The sequence below is a fragment of the Neophocaena asiaeorientalis genome, unplaced genomic scaffold (assembly GCF_003031525.2).
Source record: "Neophocaena asiaeorientalis asiaeorientalis breed wild unplaced genomic scaffold, Neophocaena_asiaeorientalis_V1.1 scaffold177, whole genome shotgun sequence".
In the NCBI taxonomy this organism is placed as follows: Eukaryota; Metazoa; Chordata; class Mammalia; order Artiodactyla; family Phocoenidae; genus Neophocaena; species Neophocaena asiaeorientalis.
In genome coordinates, this window is record NW_020172779.1 from 20,189,449 (window position 1) to 20,213,762 (window position 24,314).

Here is a 24,314-nt window from a genome sequence, read left to right on the forward strand (position 1 = left end):
GCTTTGCTGCCAGCCACCCCACCTGGGTGTGTCCTTGGCTGCACCACTTCCTGGCTGGACTCAGGGTGAGTCAGCTCACCCTGCTGAGATCCCGTTTCCCCAGCGGACCGTGAGAGGTGCCGACCAGAGAGGTGTGAACAGTTGACAGAGGTGACGGATGCAGCGAGCCTGGGGCGCAGCGTGGGTGCCGCCTTCCTCCGTGCTACGACACTCTGCTCACTCAAGCAGCGCCGGCTGACTGGACCCTGACTCTGCTGAGAAGTGGGGTCACCGAGGGAAGGGCACCTCCCGCGGCCCCCCACCTTTTCACTTCTCTCTGTACAGAAGACAAACGCCTAGCTCCACCATACATGCCAGCCAGGCTCCCTCCGTGAGCCCCTGAGCGCTCTAGTTTATGGCGTCTGGTTCTCAAAGCCTTCCATCTACAGCGCTTTATCTGTCACAAGCTCCTCGGAGACAGGGGTCTTGTCTACCAAGCCCAGATTCACGTTAGCTGGCGCGAAGGAACTTGCCTCAGTCCTGGAAGCTGTGCCTCCTGCAGCCTAAGGTTGATTCCGGAATCCAGGGCGACGAGCCCACACAACAGCCTGTGACTATCCCACTTCCACAGAACCAGTGTGTGAACAAGGTAATCAACAGACATTCCCATCAGAGTTGCCTCTTCCTGGGAGACACCCTGAGCGAGCCATCCTCTCGCACCATGCGAACTGTGGGGCATCTCCCACCCCTGTCCCCTTGATAAACTTCTACTCACCCTTAAAAAGCCCACCGTGGCGACACCCCCTCTGTGAAGCCACCCCTGACTGCCCTACCCCCGGCAGCTTCATTCTCTGAACCTCAGAACGGTTGGCATAACGCTCTGTCCCTGCTCCCCAGCCGTCCGTTTAATCCTCAGATGACGCACACGCTCTTTGGGACCGGGCAACCCCATGAGGCCCTGCCTACGCACCGCAGTCCCTCAGGCAACTTGCCACAAACCCAACCCAAAGCAGGCACCGAGTAAAGACTGCTGGAAAAAACACGTAAATAGATAAGTGAACCTGAGTTTTCTCCAGAGTCCCACTCACCCAACTGAGTGTCTACCACGAGCCAGGTACTGATCGGAAACTCAAGGCAGGGCCACTTACTTTATGAAACCGTCTTTTTTAGTGCAGTCCTCCTAACGCCCCCACCCCAGTCTTTTCAAAATGGCATCTGCGTGCCTTGCTGAGCTGTACGGCCTGATTTCAGTTTCCCCAACAATCGTATCCTGTGTCCAGCTGTCAGTATGTGGAACCTCCCGACCCCAAGCCCAGCGCTGATGGGTGGCCGTTAGAACCGGTCACTAACACAGATCTCAACGCTGACAGGAAACACGTGATCCAAGTTAGAGCAGCTCCGGCCCCAAGGAGGCCTTTCCTCATCCTGAACCTTGTACTTCACTCGTGGGGCCCTGGGCGTGGTGGAAGGGTAAGAAAATGCCCACTCTTTGGTCCGTATCTCCCTGCCATGCCGTTTGTGAGTTATCTGTGGCTAGCGCTCAACAACTGACCCCTCTGGGGTCCTCCTCAGGGGTCCGCAGGTCGGGGTGGGCACCGGGAAAAGGATATGATGGTCCAGTGGATGTCCAGCTTGCTGTTGATCTCCAGGCCTTGGGCTTCCTGCCTCTCCTCCTCCAGCTCCTTGGGATTTGCAAACTGCCCCTTCTCCCCAGGGAATTCTGGGAAACTCTCAAAGTTGAACTTGTCCACTTGAATAGCCATTCTAAGAGAAGGGCGAAACAGAGCAGAGAATCAATCAGGAAGGCAATTTCTTCTGTGGGCTGCTGGAGAAGCAGCCCCTGCCAGCATGAGACAGGATAATGAATCATCATCGTTAGTAGTTCATAACCGATTCACTCCAAGAAAATGAAATAATTGACTCCCAGGGTAGTACCAGCTTCAGAGCTGGCTCAACACCGTTTAGCACGGAAGACACAGTCAGAATATCCGACCCCAGAAGGAAATCTGAATTCTGGAGTAGGGTAAGGCAGAGAGGAAGCAAGGGAAAAATCGCAGAGGGGCGGCCTGGCAACCACTTACCCCTGGGCCCCCAAAAGCCAGGGGGAACTGCAGCCTCGTCATCAGAGCCCTGCCTGCCGCGCTGCACCTCACCCTTGGCCAGATGGACTTGCTCACACACGCCGTGTGCTCCGCCAGTCGCACAGCTCCCCACCTGCCCACTTCCAGCCCCTGAGCCCAGGACCCTACCCTCCCTTCAGGTCTCGGCACAAGTACAACATCCTCTACAGAGCCTCCCACACTGCTGCTGTGTCCCGCACTCGCAACCTTCTGGCAGTTTCCAGAACACACCAGGCTCTTCCTCCCTTAGTCTTTGTGCCCACAGCTCCCCACATGGGAATGTTCTTCTCCTGACCCTTGGCACAGCTGGAGGCTTTCATCCTTTAGATTTGAGCTTAAGAAAGGCCTTCCCAGCCCACCTCTCCACAGCAGCTTTCCATCGCATCCCTCCCCTCGCCCCACTCTCCACTGCGGCATTCAACCTATTTCTGCAATAGCATTTACCATGAGCTGTAAATATTTACTTTTGGATTTGTTAACTATCAATCCTACCAAAATTCAGCTCCTTGAGGGCAGAGATCCTCTGGTCTTGTTTACCAGTGTTTCCCAGGCCTAGAAAAATGCCTGCCAGGCACACTGTAGTAACCGGTTCAGAGAAGAAATGAACGAGTGAATTAAGATCCTTCCCTGGATCTAGGGGAAGATGACGGAAAAGTAAGACGCGGAGATCACCTTCCTCCCCACAGATACATCAGAAATACATCTACGCGTGGAACAACTCCTACAGAACACCTACTGAACGCTGGCAGAAGACCTCAGACCTCCCAAAAGGCAAGAAACTCCCCACGTACCTGGGAAGGGAAAAAGAAAAAAGAATAAACAGAGACAAAAGGATAGGGACGGGACCCACACCAGTGGGAGGGAGCCGTGAAGGAGGAAAGGTTTCCACACACTAGAAACCCCTTCGCGGGCGGAGACTGCGGGTGGCGGAGGGGGAAGCTTTGGAGCCGTGAAGGAGAGAGCAGCAACAGGGGTGAGGAGGGCAAAGCAGAGAGATTCCCGCACAGAGGATCAGGGCCGGCCGGCACTCACCAGCCCGAGAGGCTTGTCTGCTCCCCATGCAGAGGCGAGGCCAAATCCAAAGCTGAGCCCCCGGGAGCTGTGAGAACGAAGAAGAGAAAGGGAAATCTCTCCCAGCAGCCTCAGCAGCAGCGGATTAAATCTCCACAATCAACTTGACGTACCTGCATCTGTGGAATACATGAATAGACAACGAATCATCCCAAACTGAGGAAGTGGACTTTGAGAGCAAGCTTTATCATTTTTTTCCCTTTTCCTCTTTTTGTGAGTGTGCATGTGTATGCTTCTGTGTGAGATTTTGTCTGTATAGCTTTGCTTTCACCATTTGTCCTAGGTTTCTATCTGTCCTTTTTTTTTTTTTTACTTTTTAAAACATTTTTTCTTAATAATTATTTTTTTATTTTAATAACTTTATTTTCTTTTACCTTACTTTATTTTCTTTTCTTTTATCTTCTTCCTTCCTCCCTTCCTTCCTTCCCTTTCTTTCTTCCTTTCTTTCTTTCTTTCTTTCTTTCTCTCTCTCCCCCTCCCTCCCTCTCTCTCTCTTTCTTTCTTTCCCTCCCAGCTCCACACAATATCAAACGGCGAAAATCTCCCACAGATCTCCCTCTCAACACCAGCACCCAGCTTCACTCAACGACCAGCGAGCTACAGTGCTGGACACCCTATGCCAAACAACTAGCAAAACAGGAACACAACCCCACCCATTAGCAGAGAGGCTGCCTAAAATCATAATAAGTCCACAGACACCCCAAAACACACCACCAGACGTGGACCTGCCCACCAGAAAGACAAGATCCAGCCTCATCCACCAGAACACAGGCACTAGTCCCCTCCACCAGGAAGCCTACACAACCCACTGAACCAACCTTAGCCACTGGGGACAGACACCAAAAACAACGGGAACTACGAACCTGCAGCCTGCAAAAAGGAGACCCCAAACACAGTAAGATAAGCAAAATGAGAAGACAGAAAAACACACAGCAGATGAAGGAGCAAGATAAAAACCCACCAGACCTAACAAATGAAGAGGAAATAGGCAGTCTACCTGAAAAAGAATTCAGAATAATGATAGGAAAGATGATCCAAAATCTTGGAAATAGAATAGACAAAATGCAAGAAACATTTAACAAGGACCTAGAAGAACTAAAGATGAAACAAGCAACGATGAACAACACAATAAATGAAATTAAAAATACTCTAGATGGGATCAATAGCAGAATAACTGAGGCAGAAGAACGGATAAGTGACCTGGAAGATAAAATAGTGGAAATAACTACTGCAGAGCAGAATAAAGAAAAAGGAATGAAAAGAATGGAGGACAGAATGGGATAACATTAAACGCACCAATATTCGCATTATAGGGTTTCCAGAAGAAGAGAAAAAGAAAGAGACTGAGAAAATATTTGAAGAGTTTATAGTTGAAAACTTCCCTAATACAGGAAGTTAATCAAGTCCAGGAAGCACAGAGAGTCCCATACAGGATAAATCCAAGGAGAAACACACCACGACTCATATTAATCAAACTGTCAAAAATTAAATACAAAGAAAACATATTAAAAGCAGCAAGGGAAAAACAACAAATAACACACAAGGGAATCCCTATAAGGTTAACAGCTGATCTTTCAGCAGAAACTCTGCAAGCCAGAAGGGACTGGCAGGACGTATTTAAAGTGATGAAGGAGAAAATCCTACAACCAACATTACTCTACCCAGCAAGAATCTCATTCAGATTTGATGGAGAAATTAAAACATTTACAGGGCTTCCCTGGTGGCGCAGTGGTTGAGAGTCCGCCTGCCGATGCAGGAATACACTACCAAACGTAAAACAGATCGCTAGTGGGAAGCAGCCGCATAGCACGGGGAGATCAGCTCGGTGCTTTGTGACCACCTAGAGGGGTGGGATAGGGAGGGTGGGAGGGAGGGAGACGCAAGAGGGAAGAGATATGGGAACACATGTATATGTATAACTGATGCACTTTGTTATAAAGCAGAAACTAACACACCATTGTAAAGCAATTATGCTCCAATTAAAAAAAAAAAAAACAAGATCCTTCCCTAACACCCCAGGCCAACGTTTACCTCCCGCCCGCCGCCACTGTTGCCCAGCCCGCACACCTGTATCCACGTTCAACTGCGTCCCCAGGTGCTACAGTCCCTGGTCTCGAGAAGGCAGGAGGGCTCTAGCTAACCACCTGCAGCTGGCCTCCAACTCCCACTCCCATGCCCCTGACAGGCGCATAGCCAGGGACTGTGTCTTACTGACGCTGGAAATCCTACCTCTTGGCATGAAATCAGGCATACAGCAGGTACTCAACAAAAATGTGTTACATGGATGGATAAAGAAAGGGGGGGAGAAAGGGGGGGAGGCCCTGAAGATGACTGTCACTCAACGCATAAAAGTAGGCATTTTCTTGTATTTCACAGCCTGTGCTGTGGCCAAAATATTCCGCTGAGCCTCAGCACGCTCTGATTGGCCTTTGGAGCTTCTTCTTTAACAGCCGGTAACTGGTATTCAGGGTGTATGAACATAAGATTAAACCCAAGGAAGAGAGGTCTTGAGAGCTTGGAAAGGACTACTGGAACATTGGTAAATCCACAGCATTTGGCCAGGAGCGTGACGTTTGAGGGTCAGCTACTGAAGAGTTAGAGGCACTTACTTCTGTGTAAGCGCAGAAACAGTGCATTTCATAGCAAGGACCACTTTCAAAAAATTACATTTACTGTTCTTGTCGGATTATACAAGTAGATAGGCTTACTGTAAAAAGCTGGAAAATAGAGAAAAGCATACAAAAGAAAAAGCACTCAATCTTATATTCTAAGGTTGATATGTTAATTCTGTAGTCTTTTTTCTAAGCACTTGTATTTTAATGTCGTTTAAATCATTATATAGGCATACATACAAGTCATTATATAAGTATTAAATATATGTGACCACACATACATATACACATAATTTTAAGACTTGCTTTCCTCTCTTAATATAGGATGAGCAATTTCGCATCATTAAAAATTAGTCTGGGGCTTCCCTGGTGGCGCAGTGGTTGAGAATCCGCCTGCCAATGCAGGGGACAGGGGTTCGAGCCCTGGTCTGGGGAGATCCCACATGCCGCGGAGCAACTGGGCCCACGATTACTGAGCCTGCGCGTCTGGAACCTGTGCTCCGCAACAAGAGAGGCCGCAACAGTAAGAGGCCCGTGCACCGCGATGAAGAGTGGCCCCCGCTCGCCGCAACTAGAGAAAGCCCTCGCACAGAAACAAAGACCCAACACAGCCATAAATAAAATAAATTCATTAATTAATTAAAAAAAATTAGTCTGCAGAATATTCTATCGTATGGCTGTATCATAATTTACTTAACAATTCCCCTATTTCTCATACTTTCAGGTATTTTCCATTCTTTAAAAACTTACTGGTGAAAAAAATCGTAACAACCATCTTTGTGCTTAAATTTGTTCTCTGCATTTATGACTGTCTGTTAGACTCCATTCTAGAGGCAGAATTACTGATTTGAGGGTGTGAAAACCTTTGAGGTTTGGAGGCAGAGGACCAAGTTCCTTCTCAGAGACTTCTTCCTGAGGTACACTACCCCGAGCAGTGCGGGCGGGCACGCCTCTCTCTGCACCCTTGCCAATACTGACGATGATCAATTTTTAATCTGTGCTAGTAAGAGGCAAAATGCTGCCTCGCTGATGCTTTAATTTGCAGGTCTGTCTGAATTACTCCTGAGGTTGCACATTTTTTCAGGAGCTTATTAGCCATTTATCTTTCTTCCCCTGTGAGTGCAGCCGGAGTGCTTCTAATTTCCCACCCGGCAGAAGCGCTTCCTACTTCCAAGCTAGCCCGGAGCAAACTAGTGCTCTCTTCAAACAAAAGGTCAGAATATTTCCTAGGTTTCACTAAAAAGGCCAAATTCAGCTCATCGTCTGATAACTCAAAAAGAACTAATAACTGTCACCTGTCAGATGGGTGTGGACACATCCTAATACCCAGCTCTCTTCTGGTCGAATGCAAAAAGGGAGAGAGGCCCGGCTCTCAGCAGCCTTAGGGTCAGAACACACACTGAACACTGGACACCAGGATTACATTTGTGTGACCGTCTTCGGTGGGGGGAGGGGGGCTCTTTCAAACAATTTCTGACTGCGTAAGCGTCATACTATATGACCCATCTCCACCCTTCAGGAAAGTGTAGCCAGGTGTGCCCACAGAACAGGAGAGGAAAAAAAAATGAAATGCAACGAACGCTTATTGCATACCCAGTCCCGGGCCAGGTGTTTTCAATACACATTCATCTTTTTTCCTACTGTGGCCTGAGGATGAGTGTAATTTGCTTCCTTTTACAGATGCAATGACGCTGTGGGCATAAGCCACCTGCCCAGTGTCACAGCGCTGCTCCCGTCAAGAGCCGGCCGCTCAGACTCAGCGCTGCGCTGTTTTTTGCTGTATCTGGCTCTCCATTGCTTAGGCAGAGGACCTAAAAGGTAATGGTTTTTGCTCGTGCTGTTTTCAGAGCCGGCGTGGGACACAGACCCGGTGACCGCGGGCCTGCCATCCACAAGAACCAGCGCACCCCCAAACGTACAACAGCCCTCCTGACCCAGCAGCCCCAGGTCGCGTGCTGCCAGCAGACGTCCCAAAGGCAGTGTCCCTCCTCTCCCACAGATGACGAAATCGAGGCACCAGAAGTCGAGTGGCTCACCTAGGGGCACCCTGCTTAAAATCCTGCAGCCACGGTGGCAACTCCAGGACCCGAGGACTACCCATCCCCCAAACCCCAGAGGAGCACTGTCCACCTCTACGTCTCTATCTACGTGGGCCTGGGGCACGGTCCTGAGCCCCGCCGCCCTCCTCCTTCCTCCCCTCCAGGAAGGGGCCGGCAGCAAGGCCGGGAAACGTTTCCCAGAGCCGAGTCCTTACACGTGAGCTCTCCGCCCGCAGTGACGCGCACACCGGTCCCAAGGGCCAGCACTGTCAGAGGGGGAGTCACAGCCTGGTGTCCTGGGAGGCACCCTTGCTCCAGGTGCACCCGCAGACGTGCCAGAGGGCCCCCTGGCTGCGGGCAGCAGTGCTCCCTGGTGACGCAGCAGGTCCAGAGCCCATCACAAAGCAGCTGCTCGAAGAGGAGGCGGCCCCACGGCCGTCAGGGCCGCTTACGGAGGAACTGAAGCGGAGCTGCTGGGAGCCCCTTGTGGAGAGGAGGACGGGAAACCCAGGAGGAGGACGGGAAACCCAGAGCCGCCTAGGGGAGGCAGGGAGGGAGGAAGACCATCTACTGCAGCGGCCCCCGGAGGTGAGGGAGCTGAGGCCCCGGACGGCAGCCCACGTCCACCCCGTGGGCACCGAGGCGGCAGAGGGCACAGAGCAGGGAGCCCCGGCTTGGGAGCAGACCACCTGGGCTGGACCCCCAGCTCTGCCCCGACTTGAACATGACCTTGGCCGTGGCCCTCCACTTCACTGAGCACCTCTGCGGAATGCGGTCGGCAGTAGTGACCTAGAGGGCGGGCGAGGGGTCAGCGTTCTTACTCAGTACTAGTGACCACGCCATCAGAGGTCAGCTCCGCCACAAGGCTCGGTCACAGCACAAACCCTCCTGGAAGGGTGGCACTGCCTCACAGTGCAAAACCCTGCACCCAAACTGGGGCTAATAAGCCCCGTCTTGTAAGATTTTGTGCAGATTAAGTAAGACGGTCCGCAAGTGCCCAGCACACCATAGCATCCTACAAACAGTGGCCACTGTCACGACTATCAATCCCACCTTACATATGGGCAGACTAAGGGGCTGGGAAGTTAAGGAAATAACCTGAGCTGCTCACGGAAGAGCTGAGATTCGGACCTGAATGCGGTTCTGATGCTGACCCAGCGCCCTAGCGAATTCCCCAGCCTCCTAACCGTACAGCCCCACCACCATTCAATTCTCTTCATCTTTGCCGCATCGGAGTGAAACAGAATTAATACTGCTATTGAATGCCAATTTTCACGTTTAATTTTATGGCCAAATGTGACAATAATAGTCAAGAGTTGGCACTAAAAAAAGGTGCTGTGATTTTTGAAGAGTCTATAAAAAAAGCGGTGGTTTTTAAAATACCGTATCATATGATTCAGCCTTTGAACAGCTGATAACCTCGCCAGGGAAGTCATAATGATGACATTTAAATACAAATCAAGGAGTCGGATTTAGAAGGACTATCCACATATAATTAAATTGAACTTCCATTGGGAGATAATTGATAGTTATATGATGGTATTCTAAATTTATGTGGTGCATCCTTCGGGAGTCTATTTGACTATGCAGAACGCCAGCCTATTTCTCTGTTTTATAATGACGTACAATCCAAGTGAAAGGGAAGCAGCCAATCTCCAGAGTCATCCATCCTGAATGAGAAGAACTTTTGGCAGACAAGAAAATGGCATCACTGACAACCTGGATCACACCCAAGAAGATCATTTTCACCTTAAGCCTCATAGATCAGTTATGGTTTTAAAAAAAAAACACCTTCCTTATTATTATTTTTAATCGAAGAGAACCGTATTCTAAAAATCAAAGCACCATCAGGGATCGCACCAAACACAAGAGTGGCAGCACCCGTGGCCACGGGGGGCCCAGCATGTGCCTCACCACCACCACCTACGTCCGTCCCCACGGCAGCCCCGGCGGGATCACACACACGTGCTGCCCAAGGCCACAGGGAAGGCAAACGGGGCAGAGGACTCTTAACCAGGCCTGGACGGCCCGAAGCCCGCGGCAGGCGAAGACGTGGGTCCGGAGAGGTGTCCCTGCTCCCCGCGCTCCGGGCACACGTAGGGCTGATGCAGCTGAAGGACAGAGCGCTCGGCAGGGTCAGTGCAGCTCAGACACGAGCACAGGCCTGGGAGCCAGGGCTCCACCCTCTAGCTGGTACCACGCAGAGGCTGGGATCCACCTGGAGGGGAGAAAGCTGAGGAGATGCCAGCTTCAGACAGATCCCAGCCTCTCTTGATTGCCGAGTCTGCCTCTGAGGTTCCAGCCTGTCTGAATCTCCAGTTCCTCATCTGTGAGTTGGAGGCTGTCCAGGGCCCACCGACCTCCTGCCTGGGTTTCTGTGAGTTCAGCGAAGGCCAAGGGTGGGGACTGGAGCGGGGACCATGGCCTCTTGCTGCCGAGACAGCTTCTCGGAAGAATGACCACGTGGTGTGATCACGGGCGAGGGACCAGCTGGTTCCGCAGGAGAAGAGGACCAGGGACCCCACGTGACATCCCCCATCACACTCCCCCATACACGTGCTCCCCCGTCGTCCACACGCGGGGACCCCAGGGCACTGCCCCATCTTACAGACGGGTGAGCTGAGGGCAAACAGTCCTCCTCCCCCACGGACCTGCCCTCCTGGGGCCCCTCGCCTGTCCTCACCGCTTCCTCCAGGCAGCTAACTCCACTCCCCCGCTCCAAGACCCAGCCTCCCTGCGAAGCCTCCCTGCCTCCCATGCTGCCTTTCAGGCCGGCTGGGGCACCCCCGTGTCACTGTGCCCCCATCGTCCCCAGCGTCCTGCCCTCCTCCTCCCCGAGGGCGGCCAGGGCTCTGCCGACCCATCTCCGGGCCAGGGCTGCTTCCGCCACAGCCACATGTGCAGCCTCCGAATCACCCCCGAAACGCCGACACCTCCTGTATAAAACTGATATGAGTTTATTCTGTATTAGAGAAAAAGAAACAAAGCCATGCTTCTAACGTCCAGAGGCGCTGGCTCTGAAGCATCGGGAGTGTCCCCTTCCATCTCAGCCAACGCTTCTGCGGAAGCACAACCCCGTACCTTGCGTTTCTGTACACGAACGATTGTTTGGGGACCCGTTAAGTACCTTTCTCGGCGCAGAAAACAGTGCTTAATTAATAAAATGAGATTTACTCCTAACGTCATTGAGCTGCCAGCTGATGCCCCTGAAACTGCGGGAAGCAGAGTGAGGGCTGGATCCCGGCTTTCCGGGGCCACTTTTCATTGACTTCTCTCTGCTAGGCCTCCTGCGGGGCGGCGGAGGGGGGGGGCCCTTGCCATCTAGACAGGGCTGGCCGGCCTGCTGGATCCCTGCCACAGAGTTCGGCAGAGGCAGGGACAGCCGGGGCCTCTGTAGTGCGGTGGAAAGGGGCGGGATGGCAGGCCAGTGGGCAGGGGTTCAAGCGCGACTCTGCTCCTGACGGGACGTGGGATCCAGGGCGGGTCACCTGACTTCAGGGCACCCTCTGGGATGGAGAACTGTGTGGAGGAACGAGCACGGGCTTTTTGCAGCCACACAGACCTGGATTCTAAATCCACGCTTGGTCACCTAGGAGCTTGGTGGCCAGAGGCTGTGCAAAGCAGTCAGGCCACAAGGACAGGGAGCACAGCACAGTTTCTTGTCCTCTGGGGTGTGTGCTGTGACCAGGAAGGTGGGCTGTAAGGTCCCTCTGGCAGCCCAGTTACCTGTGATGATTAAGAACTCACATGGGAACTGGGTATCTGACATGGGGGTTAGTCAGGATTGTGGAGAATTTGGACCACCTGGCATATAATTGGTGATCAAAATTACAGCTATTACTTTGCGGGGGGGAGGTAAAAAAAGTTCTAGAGTGGATTGAGATCAAAACAGGAAAGCATTTACAATGGCGTTTATGAAGTAAAAAACGCCAGGTAGATGCTAGGTACTTTATTTCTTCTTTTCACTATCCTGTAATCACAAAGAATATTACACGAAGGCTAACGTGAAAGCATCTGAGCCTCTCGCTGTGTCCTCAGCCCTGCATCCTCCACAGCTCCCCCCTCTGCTCCCAGAGGCCCCGCATAGGACAGGCTGGCGGGGAGACCCCACCAGCTCCTGCCCGTCTACCCTCATCTCCTGTCTCCCTCTCTTTCCACAGCAGGACTCACAGGTCCCCCAGCACAGGACGAGCTTGGCTGAAGCAGGGCCTTCCCTCCCCGGCGAGCACCAGAAACCGTTCCAACAGTGCCCTGGATTTGCTGGGTCTCTAAGGGGGAGCTTGGGGTTTTCTCCAATGCTCCTCAATGACTACTCTGGGGAAGTCTGTACGAAGATCAATATAGCTATCAGATGCTCTCCCGGTTTTCTGCTATTCTTTTAGTCTGAAAGACCTGGCTTCTGCCTAGGCCTGCCTCTCATCGGCTGTGTCTTTGGCGAGTTACCCACTGGGAGCCTCCGTCCTGGGCCGGCGCGGGGGCCCTTCCTAGGGAGGGGACACGCAAGTTAACCCAAGTAAGGGTCCGGCCACGGTGCAGCTGGCACCTCATCAGGGTTAGTTCCCGCCTGCTTCCAACCATAGTAGGAAACGAGCTACTTTCCTGTGGCAGGTGGACCCACTCTGCCTGGTATGAGTGAGTGAGTCCCCGCTTCTCCCCGAAGGCCGTGCTCCACTCGGGTGGGCTGGGAAAGCCACCGAGGAGCTCAGATCAGAGCAGCAGCCTCTGCCGGGGCAGGCGGGCCATGGCCGCCATGCATCCTTCAGTGAAAAGCGGGTGCATTAACACACGCTCGGGCACCTCCGGCTCCTTTGAGTTCTCCCAGAGTAACGTGCTGGCCAGGGAGGGAGATCTAAGGCAGCAGCGTCCCCATCGTGGAGCCTGCTTCACTCCCATCACCCTGCAGAAGACGTGGCTGCATCGTGGGGCGGCCGCTACCTCAGGGTGAGGGCACCAGCCCGGGTCCCGGCTGGCAACCCCATCACCCTGACGAAGTCGGGATCCTGCACAGCAGCTGCAGGTCAGTGACTGCGCCCGAGGGACACGAGCTGATGGGACACTTCACTGTTGTCCCCTAGTCACCTTATTCCACACGTTGGCCAGCCAATGTGCCAGGGTGGGATGTGCTGTGAGCAACATTAGGGTTCAGCGGGGTGCTGGCCGGGCTAGACTGAGGAGGGAACCTGGGACCAGCCACCTGGGACCAGCGCGACGGTACTCAGAGAGCTGTCGGCACGACGCAGGCCCCGCGCTTAGCATTCAGGGACATGGGTGAATCCGAAGCAGGCCCCATCTCCCCGTGGGAGATGGACCTCGGGCAGACGGGCTGTGAGGTTTGTGACGAGCTGTGACAAGTGCTATGCCACAGGGATGCTCGGGTACGACTCAGCGAAGGGGCGACCCGTCCTGTCCACCGTCCCTGAAGCTGCTCGGGCTGGGAGTCAGGGTGAGATGAGGAGGGAACAGCCCAGGTACGGGAACATCACAAGTGGCAGAGCACGATGTGATGGAGCGTGAACGCCGGCTCGGCTCCCTGGACACCAGTCAGACTGCTCTGAGGGGCCTGGGAGGGACGAGGCCAGAGGGGTAAGCAGGGGCAGATCACGGAGGCTCCCATGGCCTCGTCAGGGTGCGTGCACAGCCCCTGCTCGCTATGGCCGAGTAGATGGCCACACCGCCAGGCAGGTGGACCCACGCTGCAAGGAGTGTCAAAGGCTAGTTTTAAGAACAAAGGAAAATTTTTTTAAAAATAGTACAAAGAGGAGAGACTGAAGGAGGCAGAGGAAAAGGCAACTACAGAGGGAGAGAACGATTACTGAGTATTTGCAGTTAGCACACATGCCCTCCTTCAAATGCAAGGTCTTACTGTCTTCACAAAGCAGATGAGGAAACCGAGGCACAGGTGATGGTGTGGTCACCAAGCGTCAGGCCTTCCTGGACACAAACATCCTTCCACAGAGCCCAGGTGGGGATGGCAGCCCGGAGCAGCTTCCTCCCTGTGCCGCACTGGCCCCTGGCAGCCAGAGGCCTCCTGCGCACATAGGAGCATCCACGGGTGAGGCACTGGCTCCTCCCTCCTGTCCAGGTGACACCTAGGAGGGAGGCTGCTGGGAAGCCAAAGCCCAGGGCCTGGGTCCAGGGTTCCAAAATGAGAAGGCAACCTTCCTCGTTGCATCCCCTGGGGTCGCACAAGGGGGGTGGGCAGGGGGCTGCTGCTGTTTGGGGGATGGGGTTCAAACCCACTCCACTCGGCAAACACGGGGCGGAGCCAGGATGCTCACAGGTTCAACCCCAGGCCCGGGGAGATGAAGAGAAAGAGGGAAACAAACTGGAACATCGCTGGCAGATTTTTTCCTGGCAGATGCTGCTAAAGAAAGGACGTGAGAGAAATACGTGGAGGTACTTTTGACATCTGGGTTTAGGACAGACCATGGCCGTTTCCCTCATCAAGCTAATGAGAAGCAGAAGAACCCACAGAGCTCAGTGACCCCAAAACAGCTCTGGTAGAGCAGCTACAGACGGATCAGACAGTTCAAACGCTCGGAATGGAGCGCAAGGATCCTGGTGCATTGCCAGTGGCAAAGGTAAGTGAAAATATCCCGCATTTGCGGAAGGACAATAACACTTCAATTATGCTCCGCAGAAATTAAAGTTCCCTTGTATAAAAATGCCCCTGTTAAGTGGAGCTGAACCTACAAAACATTACCGTGTTGTATCAGTCTTTCTGGACAGAAATATTTCTACGTTGGGATGCAGATTTCCCACCTTCCACAGGACGCGTACCTGCTTCTACCTAACTAGGAGATCGAGGAAGGGAGGGTCTCAGGTAGGGGACGGGGCATCTGGCACTGAATCTGCATCTGGTGGGGGGTGGTCCCCTCGCCGAGACCTTGCTCACAGCCAGGTTCCTTGCTGGGTTCTCTATAATCACGTCTCTTAATTCTCACAACCACCCCGGCGATAAATGTTATCAAGATCAGTGTCCGAATCCTCTAGAAGAGGAAACCTCAGAGCCCTGTGTGGCCCTGGGGGGCAGAGGAGCAGGGCGCTCTGGAAGGCGGACGTGGCCCTGTGTCCTTGGAGCAAAGCCTCCTCCCATCACAGCGTGTCCAGAAAGGGTCAGAGGCGCCCTGCAGACGCCAACCAGTCTCCAGGGTGGAGTCCAAAGGCAGGTGAGTCACCTCTGCTGGACTCTGTTCTCTCACCAGCAGACAGGGTAACCCCCGGAGAGCGTCCTGAACACTGTGACCTCAGTTTGTCATCTGTAAAATGAGCACATGATCTAGCTAAAAAAAGGTGATCTGTGGATTAATTTGGACAGTGTATTCTTAATAAGAAAGCCTTTTAGAAATCCTAGTTCTTTCATTGCCATTGTTATTACACAATACCTTCCCACCAGCACCTAGCGCTCCATACATCCAAAACCAGAAGCATGCCACCTCCCAACTGCTCCCCTCCAGGCCCATCTCACTCCCGCATCACCCCACACACCAGGCCTGCGATCCCCCTTCCCTTTGCCCTCCAGGCCTGGGCAGCAGGCTGTGTGGACTGACCCCGCCCCGTCCCCACGCCCTAGTTCAGGCCTCCTGCCCCCTTCTGCGCGGGCCACCTGACGGCAACGTCACTCTAACTCCCAGCCTCTCCCCTCTCTGCCCTCTGCACCCTGTGTGCAGAACTCGATCACAGTGTATATAAACTGCCCTGGTTCTAAAGGGCTCCTGCCACCCAGAGAACAGAACTGGGGATGAGGGTGATGATGCCTAAGAAAAGTGGATGCAAAATCCAAGGGACCTCCCTGTCCTGCTAAGTGGTTTCCTAGAGCTTCTAGAGCTTTCTTTAGACAAAGGGGCGAAGGAGGTTTAGCAGAAGGAAGGCAGCAGCCGGGGGGGAAGGCTGGAGGGGGAAGAGACCGATGACGAGCCCGTGTGAAGGCTAGTGCAGTGGCCCAAATCCAAACCAAAACCACCATCAGAAGAAGAAAATTTCTAAGGTATGGAATTCTCAAAGGGATTTACAAATTGGAAATTGCCCAGTTACTATCTGTGTGCAAATAACATTAGTGTAACCATCAACAAATAGTGTACATACGGATATACTTATAAACACAGAAATAGAATTAAGGGAGATTCCCTTGGAAAATAAAAATTAGAATACATTTCCAGAAGGTCAAAATTCTTTCCAAGAGGCCTAAGTGCCAGGGAGGAATTCAGTTTTTACAGTGAGAATCCCTACCACGTACGAGGCCTTTCCCTGCACCAGGTGCTGTGCTCGAGCCTTTCCGTCCCATCATCGCTCAGGGCTCACCGCAGACGCGGCCGCCTGCTGTGCTGAGACCCAGCTCTCATCTACCCCCCATGAAGCCCCGAGTATAGCACTGTCATTCCCGTCTGTACTGATGGGGAAACTGAGGCTCCTAAGCCACCCCCAGGCTCCAGAGGGACACGGTCAGGGAGCAAAGGTGGAGGCCCGTGAGCCACGGTCCCCGAGTGCGAGGAAGTCGGCGGGATGCTGGGGGCGGGAGGAAGTGGGGGCCTTGGCCTTCATTCCAGAGGTACCTACACGGGTCCTCACGTCAACAACCGGCTCTTCTGATAAACCTCTTCACATGACCGCCCCAGAGCCGTTCACCAAGACGGCAGTCTCCACGTGCCGCCCGACACCAGCGAAGGGAGTCCGCGTGGATGGGGCCGCACCAGCCTCCGTGACCTGCCCCGCCAGTCTCCAGCCCCGTCCTGCCGCCGGCACCACGAAGCCCTTACTGTCCCCACGCCGCATCCACGCTGCACTCAGCACTTGCACCTCTGGCCTCTCACCCGGCTAGGCTCACCCTCGACCCACCTCCCCTCAGCCCCCTGTGCTTCCAGCAGCCACCCTGGTAAAGCACACCCTGGAGACCTCCTGCCCCACCTGACAGTGCTCGGAGGACAGAGACGCGGCCTGCCTGTCCTCGCCGTCCTGGCGCCTGGCACAAGGTCTGGAACGCAGTCGGGGCTGAAGAAAGTGGACGCTGAACTGAGAGTCACCCCACAAGCCCTTCGTGCGACTGCAGCGTCACCTGCCCGGAAGGAACCACGCGCTGACGGATTTTAAGGCAGCTAAATGCCTCCATTTTATTAACAAAATGCTTCAATCATACCAAGTCAGCTGCCGTTAGGAAAAAGGTGCTTTTACATCTAATTGCACATTTCATCAACGCTAAGTTAAATGTCCTACTTCCTAACGTCAATGAGGAAAGCAAACAGGGACAGGAAGGGGTCAGATGTCCCGAGCGTGCCCAGCTTGGGAGAGGCGGCACAGGGGTGCGCGGCCCAGCCTCTCACCCCCCGGAGTCAGGGCAGGGGACGGATGGGGCCAGGGCAGCGGAGACGCAGAGACCTGGGCTCGCATGCTTGCTCTGCCCCAAGTCTGGGCCATCTCAGGAAGTCATTTGGCTTTCTGAAGCATTTTCTGGCTGTAAAAATAAGGATACGGAGGCTAACCTCAGAGTACAGTCGTGAGGTTTAAAAGGCCTCGCGCCCCGTGCTGAGCACTGGGGATGCACTCCAAGGGCGGGGCTACCTGGAATCACATCCCACCATGGACACCACCCACCCTGGCACTGATCCGGCCAAGGGAGCAGAAGGGAACCGGGAGGGCACGGAGCACGCAGACTCCTTAGGAGGCACGCGAACCCCCGAGGCCTCAGCTGTCCCGACTCACCTGCGCGCCTCCTGCCCCGGGGCCTGCAGCGCTCGGGCTGCTGGGCCTTGACTCCGCCTCGGGGATCAACCCTGTGAAGGCTACTCTGGCCTGTTCCCGCCTCCGCCCCACGGGAAGTGCAGGCTCCCTGCCCTGAACACCGTGCCCACTATTTAATGGTCGGTTAACCACACTCATGACCGTGGTTGCTTCACACCCACACACACGACTATGAAGTCAGAGTGAATTCACTATGGATTCTTATCCATCTTTCATAGACCTACAACTTAGGTGTTCAACAAGACTGCTGAATGAATTACTGAAAACTGCCTTTGATAACCTGAACGATGCGATGAGAATGAGGGGCCAGCTTTGTTCTGTGTGGCCCCAGGGGGTAGGACAGAGGGACTAAAGTCACGCAGAGCCCTCTGTACCCCTGTGTGACAGCCCACCCCTCCCACTGACCGTGAGGAAAAGTCTGGACCCGCACAAAGGCAGGCCCCTGAGCTCTCTGGGAGGAGAGCACAGCGGGAGGTGGGACGGGAGTAACTCAGACTAGCCCCCCCACCCCCGCCCCGCCGCGGGCTGGGCCTCCACATCCCGTCTCACTTCTCCATGGAGTGGCCTGGGGCGCCCCCAGTAGACAGCATCAGGCAGCAGCCCCAGTGGATGCAACTCGGATAGAAACGCCACCTTTCTGGCCAGGAAAGGGGGTCCCTGGAGGTGGCAGAGCGCGTGTGTGTGTGTGTGTGTGAATCTCAGGGCACGGGCCCTAAGAACAGACCTGGAATTTGACCCTCCGCACCTGCACGCCCGCCTCAGATTCTGTTCGCCCCTGAGCTGTGGGCGCACAGGACAGGCACCAGCTCGCAGGGCTGCCTGGCTGGGATCCCGAGCAGACACAGGCACCTCAGCCTGACCCCGAGCGGCCCAGGGCGCCACCACCGGCCTCTCTTCTCAACCCCACATCCAGTGAGGTCACGTCGGGAGCTGGAATCTGGCCGCAGGGGAAGTATTTGCACCACAGAATTTGGCAAACGCTACAATCCAGGGTGAGTTGTTAACAACCTAGCAGGTCACGCTGGACAGACCCAAACCAGTGAAGCAGAGGCTTGGGGAACTGAGCTGAAGGACGAGAGATCTCGACTTCCAGCCCAGGAAGGCGAGGCAGGATTTACGACTGGAACCTCACTGGACAGGCTGCCTGCCAAAACAAAACCATCAGTGCTCTCCAGAGGCTCATAAAAAATAACCCTCAGAGTCTACAAGAAATAATGCTCGCAGTGTCCAAGAACAATGTAAAATACCTGCCATGCAAGAAAACAGGGAAGTGTGACCAATCCTCAAGAACCAGTGATGCCAAGCCCAAGACAATCCACACGCCAGAGCCACCTGCCAATAAGCCAACAGGCTTAAAACGTAGAGTCACCGTAACACAGCACGACATCTGAGAGACACGAGCTGAGCTAAGGGGCCTTTAAATAACTCCATGACACAGCCAGTCTCAAACACGGTGCTGGTCTCACATTTGAGGGAAAAGACAAACAATCAAAACCTGCTCAGCCCCTCCACACCTCGGGCAGCCACTGGACCTCGCTCTGCTTTCCTCCTCCTAAAGCCTCAGCCCGCCTGCTTCTCTTTCCAGATTTGCAGGTTTCCGCAGCCCTGCATAATTCTGCTGATCTTCTCAAACCGTGCTTCTGCACGTGGCCTGCAGCTTCGGGAACACAAAGCCACGGCCTGACACGCGGGGAGCAGGAGGCGGGGGTCGGAGGTGCCCCTCCCTGTAACCACGGCCCCAGCAAGGCTGCGGGGGTCAGCAGAGGGGTTTAAGAGCGCACCGAGCCAAGCAGGGGGATCCAGGACCCTCTCGCCGCCTTTCCAGCCTCATTTCCAGCCTAGCGCTCTCTGCTTCACCCACTCCAACCTCCTCGAGGGTCCAAACCACGGCACACTCACTTGTAAAATGGGGTAATAACCGCCTCCTCACGGGGGAGGGTTTCCCCAGCCCTGGGAGCAGAACTCGACTCCGACGGCCCCGGAAGTAAACGATGCCGCGAGTGGTCCCCTGTGTCTCTACACCTCTCCAGTATGCACAGGTGACGTGAACAAACACTTAGCATGGTGGGTGGCACGTAACAGGTGCTGGACAAGCACAACTTCACTTCCCTTATATTCTGGGATCACCTGAACGTCACAGACGTGGTAGGGGAAGGGACGGTACTCACGGAGGGCGGGCCCCACAGAGCCTGCTGCCCTAACACGCGTTCGCCCTCCGCTCCGACTCCTGGGATGGGCCAGGCATGAGGGGTGGGGGCAGGAGCCACAGCCCACCTGGAGCTGACATTACCAGGAGCAGGACGGAGCTAAGGTGAGTAGTGGCGAGAACAGCTAAGAGCTCCCCCAAAGCTCTCTCCGGCAACCGCAGCTACGGTGGGTCGGGTGGATGCGGGCTGGAATCAGACTGGAAAACAGGCAGCTAATGACTAGATCGAAGCTTTGGAAAGAGCTCCTGCTTTGCATTCAAGTAGCAAACACAGTGCACGCCTTTAAGGGAATAGACTAGAGCTATTTATACCCTCCTTTCTCCAGCCAAGACATTAAAAGGACAAAAAGGTAAGACTAGAGCTATTTATACCCTCCTTTTTCCAGCCAAGACATTAAAAGGACAAAAAGGTAACAGTGACAAGATTAACATTCAAAGACAATTTCAACTCTTCTAGACCCGTCAAATCCAGTAAGAGGCATTTTCACCTTTGGCCCCATGGAGGAGGGAACTTAGATTTCGTTTTCAGTCAGCCATGGTGAGTGGCGGCCCCTGAGAGACCCCGACATCCCTGGGAGAGGCTCAGAGAGGAAGCAGGAGCGAAGGAGGCCACACGGGGTTACGCTGAGATGAAACCACTGCGGAGACAGCAGCAGTGCTCACCGGACGACAGGCACATGCCCCCCTTGCACAGATGCAGAGACTGAGGCGCGGGCAGGATAAAGCCCTGCTGGAATCAGCCCTGGGGCGCCGAGCCTGCTCCCTCCACGGCTCCGCTGTCCTGCACAGGAAGCAAGCCCGAGGCCCCGACCCTCACCGTCCCACCTCCCGGGCCGCGCCACCGGGGTGAGGGCGAGGGTTGGAACCCCACGTCTACAACTACAAGCATGAGACAACTGGAAGCCACCTCGACCTCGTGGGCTCAGCCTTCTGACCTGACGGTGAGGGTTTCGGTCACAGGCTAACTGCCATGTACCGGACGCCGGCTGCACTAGGTCAGCTTTGCCCCCAAACCTCACAGCCCCGGGCAGCCACGCCCCCCATTCCACAGAGGATGACGCCCAGGACCTCGGGGGTTACCGGCAGGGCAAACGCACACAACGGCAGTTTCCAAACACGAGGCTTCACCAGTGGATCCACATGTGGCTTGAACCCCAGGAAGAAGAATGGACGCTCCTCTGCGGGTCTGGCTCGCCCCTCGAACACACAGCTAACAGCTGCCCCCAGAACCCCGTCTTCAGTGTGTGGAATTTTACATCTGAAAGGGGACAAGCACATCCCTCTCTCTGCACAGATTAAATGAACCCAAGCCCCAGCTTCCACAAGGCTGCACGCAGCCCCAGGCCTGAGCCCTGGGCCCCGGGGTCCGGGTGGTGCCCTCGCCCCGAGTCTGCTCGTCTGGATGGGGCTGTGGGCTCAGCACAGGCCGCCAACGCAAGGAGCTCAGATCGCTATCGCTCATCTACCCTCCGTGGTAAGACTGAGGCTCTGACCATCCTGTCTCATCACAGAGTTGCTAAGGATTACACGTCCCAAGAAGCAGAGGAGGAAGGGAAACGTGAACGCAACGATGAGAACGGAAACCTGCTTCACCCGGAAAATATGATCGCGATTTATTGCTCCACAGCAGATGACGAAGGCCCATCAGAGAAACTCTGCTGAAAATAAAGAAAAAAAAATCACCCGGAGTTGTTTTGCCACAAATTAGAAAATGCTACTCTCCGGATGATTTCTGCTTCAATTTTTTCCTTTATTCACAGAGAATTTGTCAAGCGTTACAGGAGCACCTAAGAGCAGCGATGTGATTCAAAATGAAAGAAAAGGCTGAAGAAGGTTGGATGCACAGCTTGTGTCTGGGGCAACCCCAGAGTCAGTGGCCTGGAGCTTGGAAGCACTGCCTGGACACGCAAGAGGCACGGAAGCCAGATGCGCAGCTCCAAGGGCGGCGGCCCCGGGCCTTCGTAGGGGGCCTTGCACACCACCAGGCCTGGCTACTGGCCCCGTGCACGGTGACACATCCATGCTGGGTCAGGGGCTTCGAGGACCACGGTGTGGCCGGCCAGTCCTCTTTCCCAGACACGAGCACAGGGGAGGCTGGGCGCTCTGATTCCTGCAGTGGGAAAGGCGTGGGAGGCAGCATCCCGAGCCTCGGCCTACCTCTCCTCCACATGTGATGTGAGCACGATGGCAAGCCTGACTGATTCAGTGATGCTTCGGGGTAGTTTGTTACCACAGCACAATCCCCTGAATGCTGCCCAGCCCTTCTCCCCGGAACGCCTGTGCACTCTGCCACTGCAGATGAACGCCGAGCTTCAGGGTGCGGTGCGAAGGCCACCACTTCCGGAACGCTTTCCTGATTCCCCAGCCAGGAGCCATCTTTCTCCTCTCAAGACCCCCAGCCCCTTGTCTGTCCCCCTGCGAACTTTATCACTTTTTTCCCCTGCATTACGGTTCTCATGACCCAGGTTTCCTTCTCCCGCTGTAGGAGAATTTCCCTGAGGACATGCCCCAGCTAAGACTGCTCTGACTCTCACATCTTCTGTCTGAAACAGGGACTCCACAACCATCACCGCAGACACTCACCGCACGCTGCTGGCTTGTCAAGACGCTCAGCTCCCTCACATGTAAGACTCAGGAATCCCCAGATGCTGCCCTGCTGAGACTGGACCCGGCAGAAGCCAGGAGAGCCACAGGCTAACACACCACCTGGCACCTGGCACCAGGCCTCGCCAGTCCTGCTAGAGGAAGATTCAGAGATGGGCAATCCAAAGCGCTTCCTAGGTCACTGTTGAGGATGCAGTATACTTACTCATTGGTAAAGTGTACCCTAAGGTCCAGCCCTGTAAACAGCACTGGACCACACAGCAGAGACACGAAGACAGATGAAACGCAGCCACACACGCGGGAGCGAATGGTTAGTGGGGAGGCAGACAGGTACTTGCAGACGCGCGACAGATGTGGTAACAGAGCTGAGCGCCAGACCCCACCTCCCAGAGGTGGAGGGGAGCCCCCTGGCCGGCAGGAAGAGCAGGGCACCCCCAGGACGAGCTCGGGGAGGCGAGCCTGTGGCAACTACGGGACTCACGGCACTTCGGCAAGTGACAGTGTGAGCGCAGAGCGGCAGGCGCCAGCTCAGGTGGGAAGGTGGGAGAGGCTCAGAAGACACCATGCTGTGTGCCCAGAAGGGAGCTGCTTTAATACACTGGGCGTATGGGTATTGTGAGACCATGAAAACGTGTGCTCCTGAAGGGTAACAAAACAAGCCCCTGTGATGCTGTGGCGGAAGGGGAGGCTACAAGAGAGCGGCCACAACACAGTCCTGGTTTTGCGTCAGTAAACTAGACACAGCCATCACTGTGGACGAGGATGCGGGTGGTGAGGGTGTCACCTCTGGGAGGCGGGATGAGTGCAATTCAAAAATCATCTTCTTGAGACTTTTCTAAACTGAACATGTGTTCGTTTTGCAGGGGGTAAGGGTAAGGGATGCTATCTCAAAGAGCAAAAGAAAACCCTGTTCCCGGGAAGCTGGACGGCAGGGTGAGAGCAGCAGCGGGTGGGATGACAGCACAGGGGACGAGCCCCCAAGCGCGGTGACGGGGTGACGGCGACGGTGCAGGCCAGGGGCTGGCATGAGGGCCACGGTCGAAGCAAACAGGACCCCTGTGTGCAAACGAGCGGGGACAAGCATCGTCCACGTGGGAAACTGCACACGGTCGGGTTGGAAGAGGAGAAAAAGGAGGCAGATCCGGGCAGACGGGAAGGGCTGTGGACGAAAACACTCGGAAGGCAGAGTGTGAGGTGGAAACGTTAACATAAATGTCACATTTTATTCCCACTGCCGCTACACTTTCTAAGTGACCGCGGCGTTGGGCGATGGAGCCTCTGACCACAGGGGACAGAGCCAGCGCTGCAGTCAGCACTGCGGCCCGGCATCTGACTCAGTGCCCGTGCGGATCAGAAAGCAGACAAGGCAAAGATACGTTCGGAAGATGCATGAAGAAAGGTAGGCTTCCTGTGCCTTTGTGCATCTTTGGGGATTTGAAAACAGAAATCAACCTTGCGGAAGATCGATTCAGCCAGAAATACCTTTCAGCAGTCTGGCCGCAGGTTGAAAATGCCACAGCCATTTAAAAAACGAAAAGGAGAAAGTCCTCCACAACGTGGAATTGGCAATTAAGGCAACAAAGGAATTCCTGAATGAAAACAGTAAAGCGGGAGCCCTTCCCCCACCTCATGCGCCTGCAAGTCTTTCTCTGGGGAGCTGAGCAAAGCTGCCCCCCAAGCCTCGATCCAGTGGTCCCTCCACGGAAATCCTAGGAGAACGCCAAAGAGGGGCTGGTCATTTGAAACAGTCTGTTTTTATGGGAGAGCTCTTAAATATGCAACCCCTTGAGACATGTAGTGTTGTCCCGCCTTACTTTTTGGAGGCCAAAGGAGAAATACTACAGTTGAGTGAGGTATCCTGTCTCCCAGACCTCCCTCCCTCCCCCCACAGCCTCTTTTTTCTTTTAAATTTTTTTTTTTTTTTTTTGCGGAACCGGGGCCCCTCCCT

The 24,314-nt window shown here is 54.5% G+C and overlaps 1 protein-coding gene across 2 annotated transcripts in view; it reads right to left on the reverse strand.

Annotated features, from left to right (window-relative positions):
* Nucleotides 1-24,314, reverse strand: part of TRAPPC9 (trafficking protein particle complex subunit 9) — a 509,572-nt gene that overhangs the window by 120,929 nt on the left and 364,329 nt on the right. For both annotated transcript variants that reach the window (XM_024741252.1, XM_024741251.1), the window contains one exon: nt 1,590-1,743. In XM_024741252.1, coding sequence (XP_024597020.1) covers nt 1,590-1,743 — 154 coding nt within the window. The remainder of the gene's footprint in view (nt 1-1,589; nt 1,744-24,314) is intronic.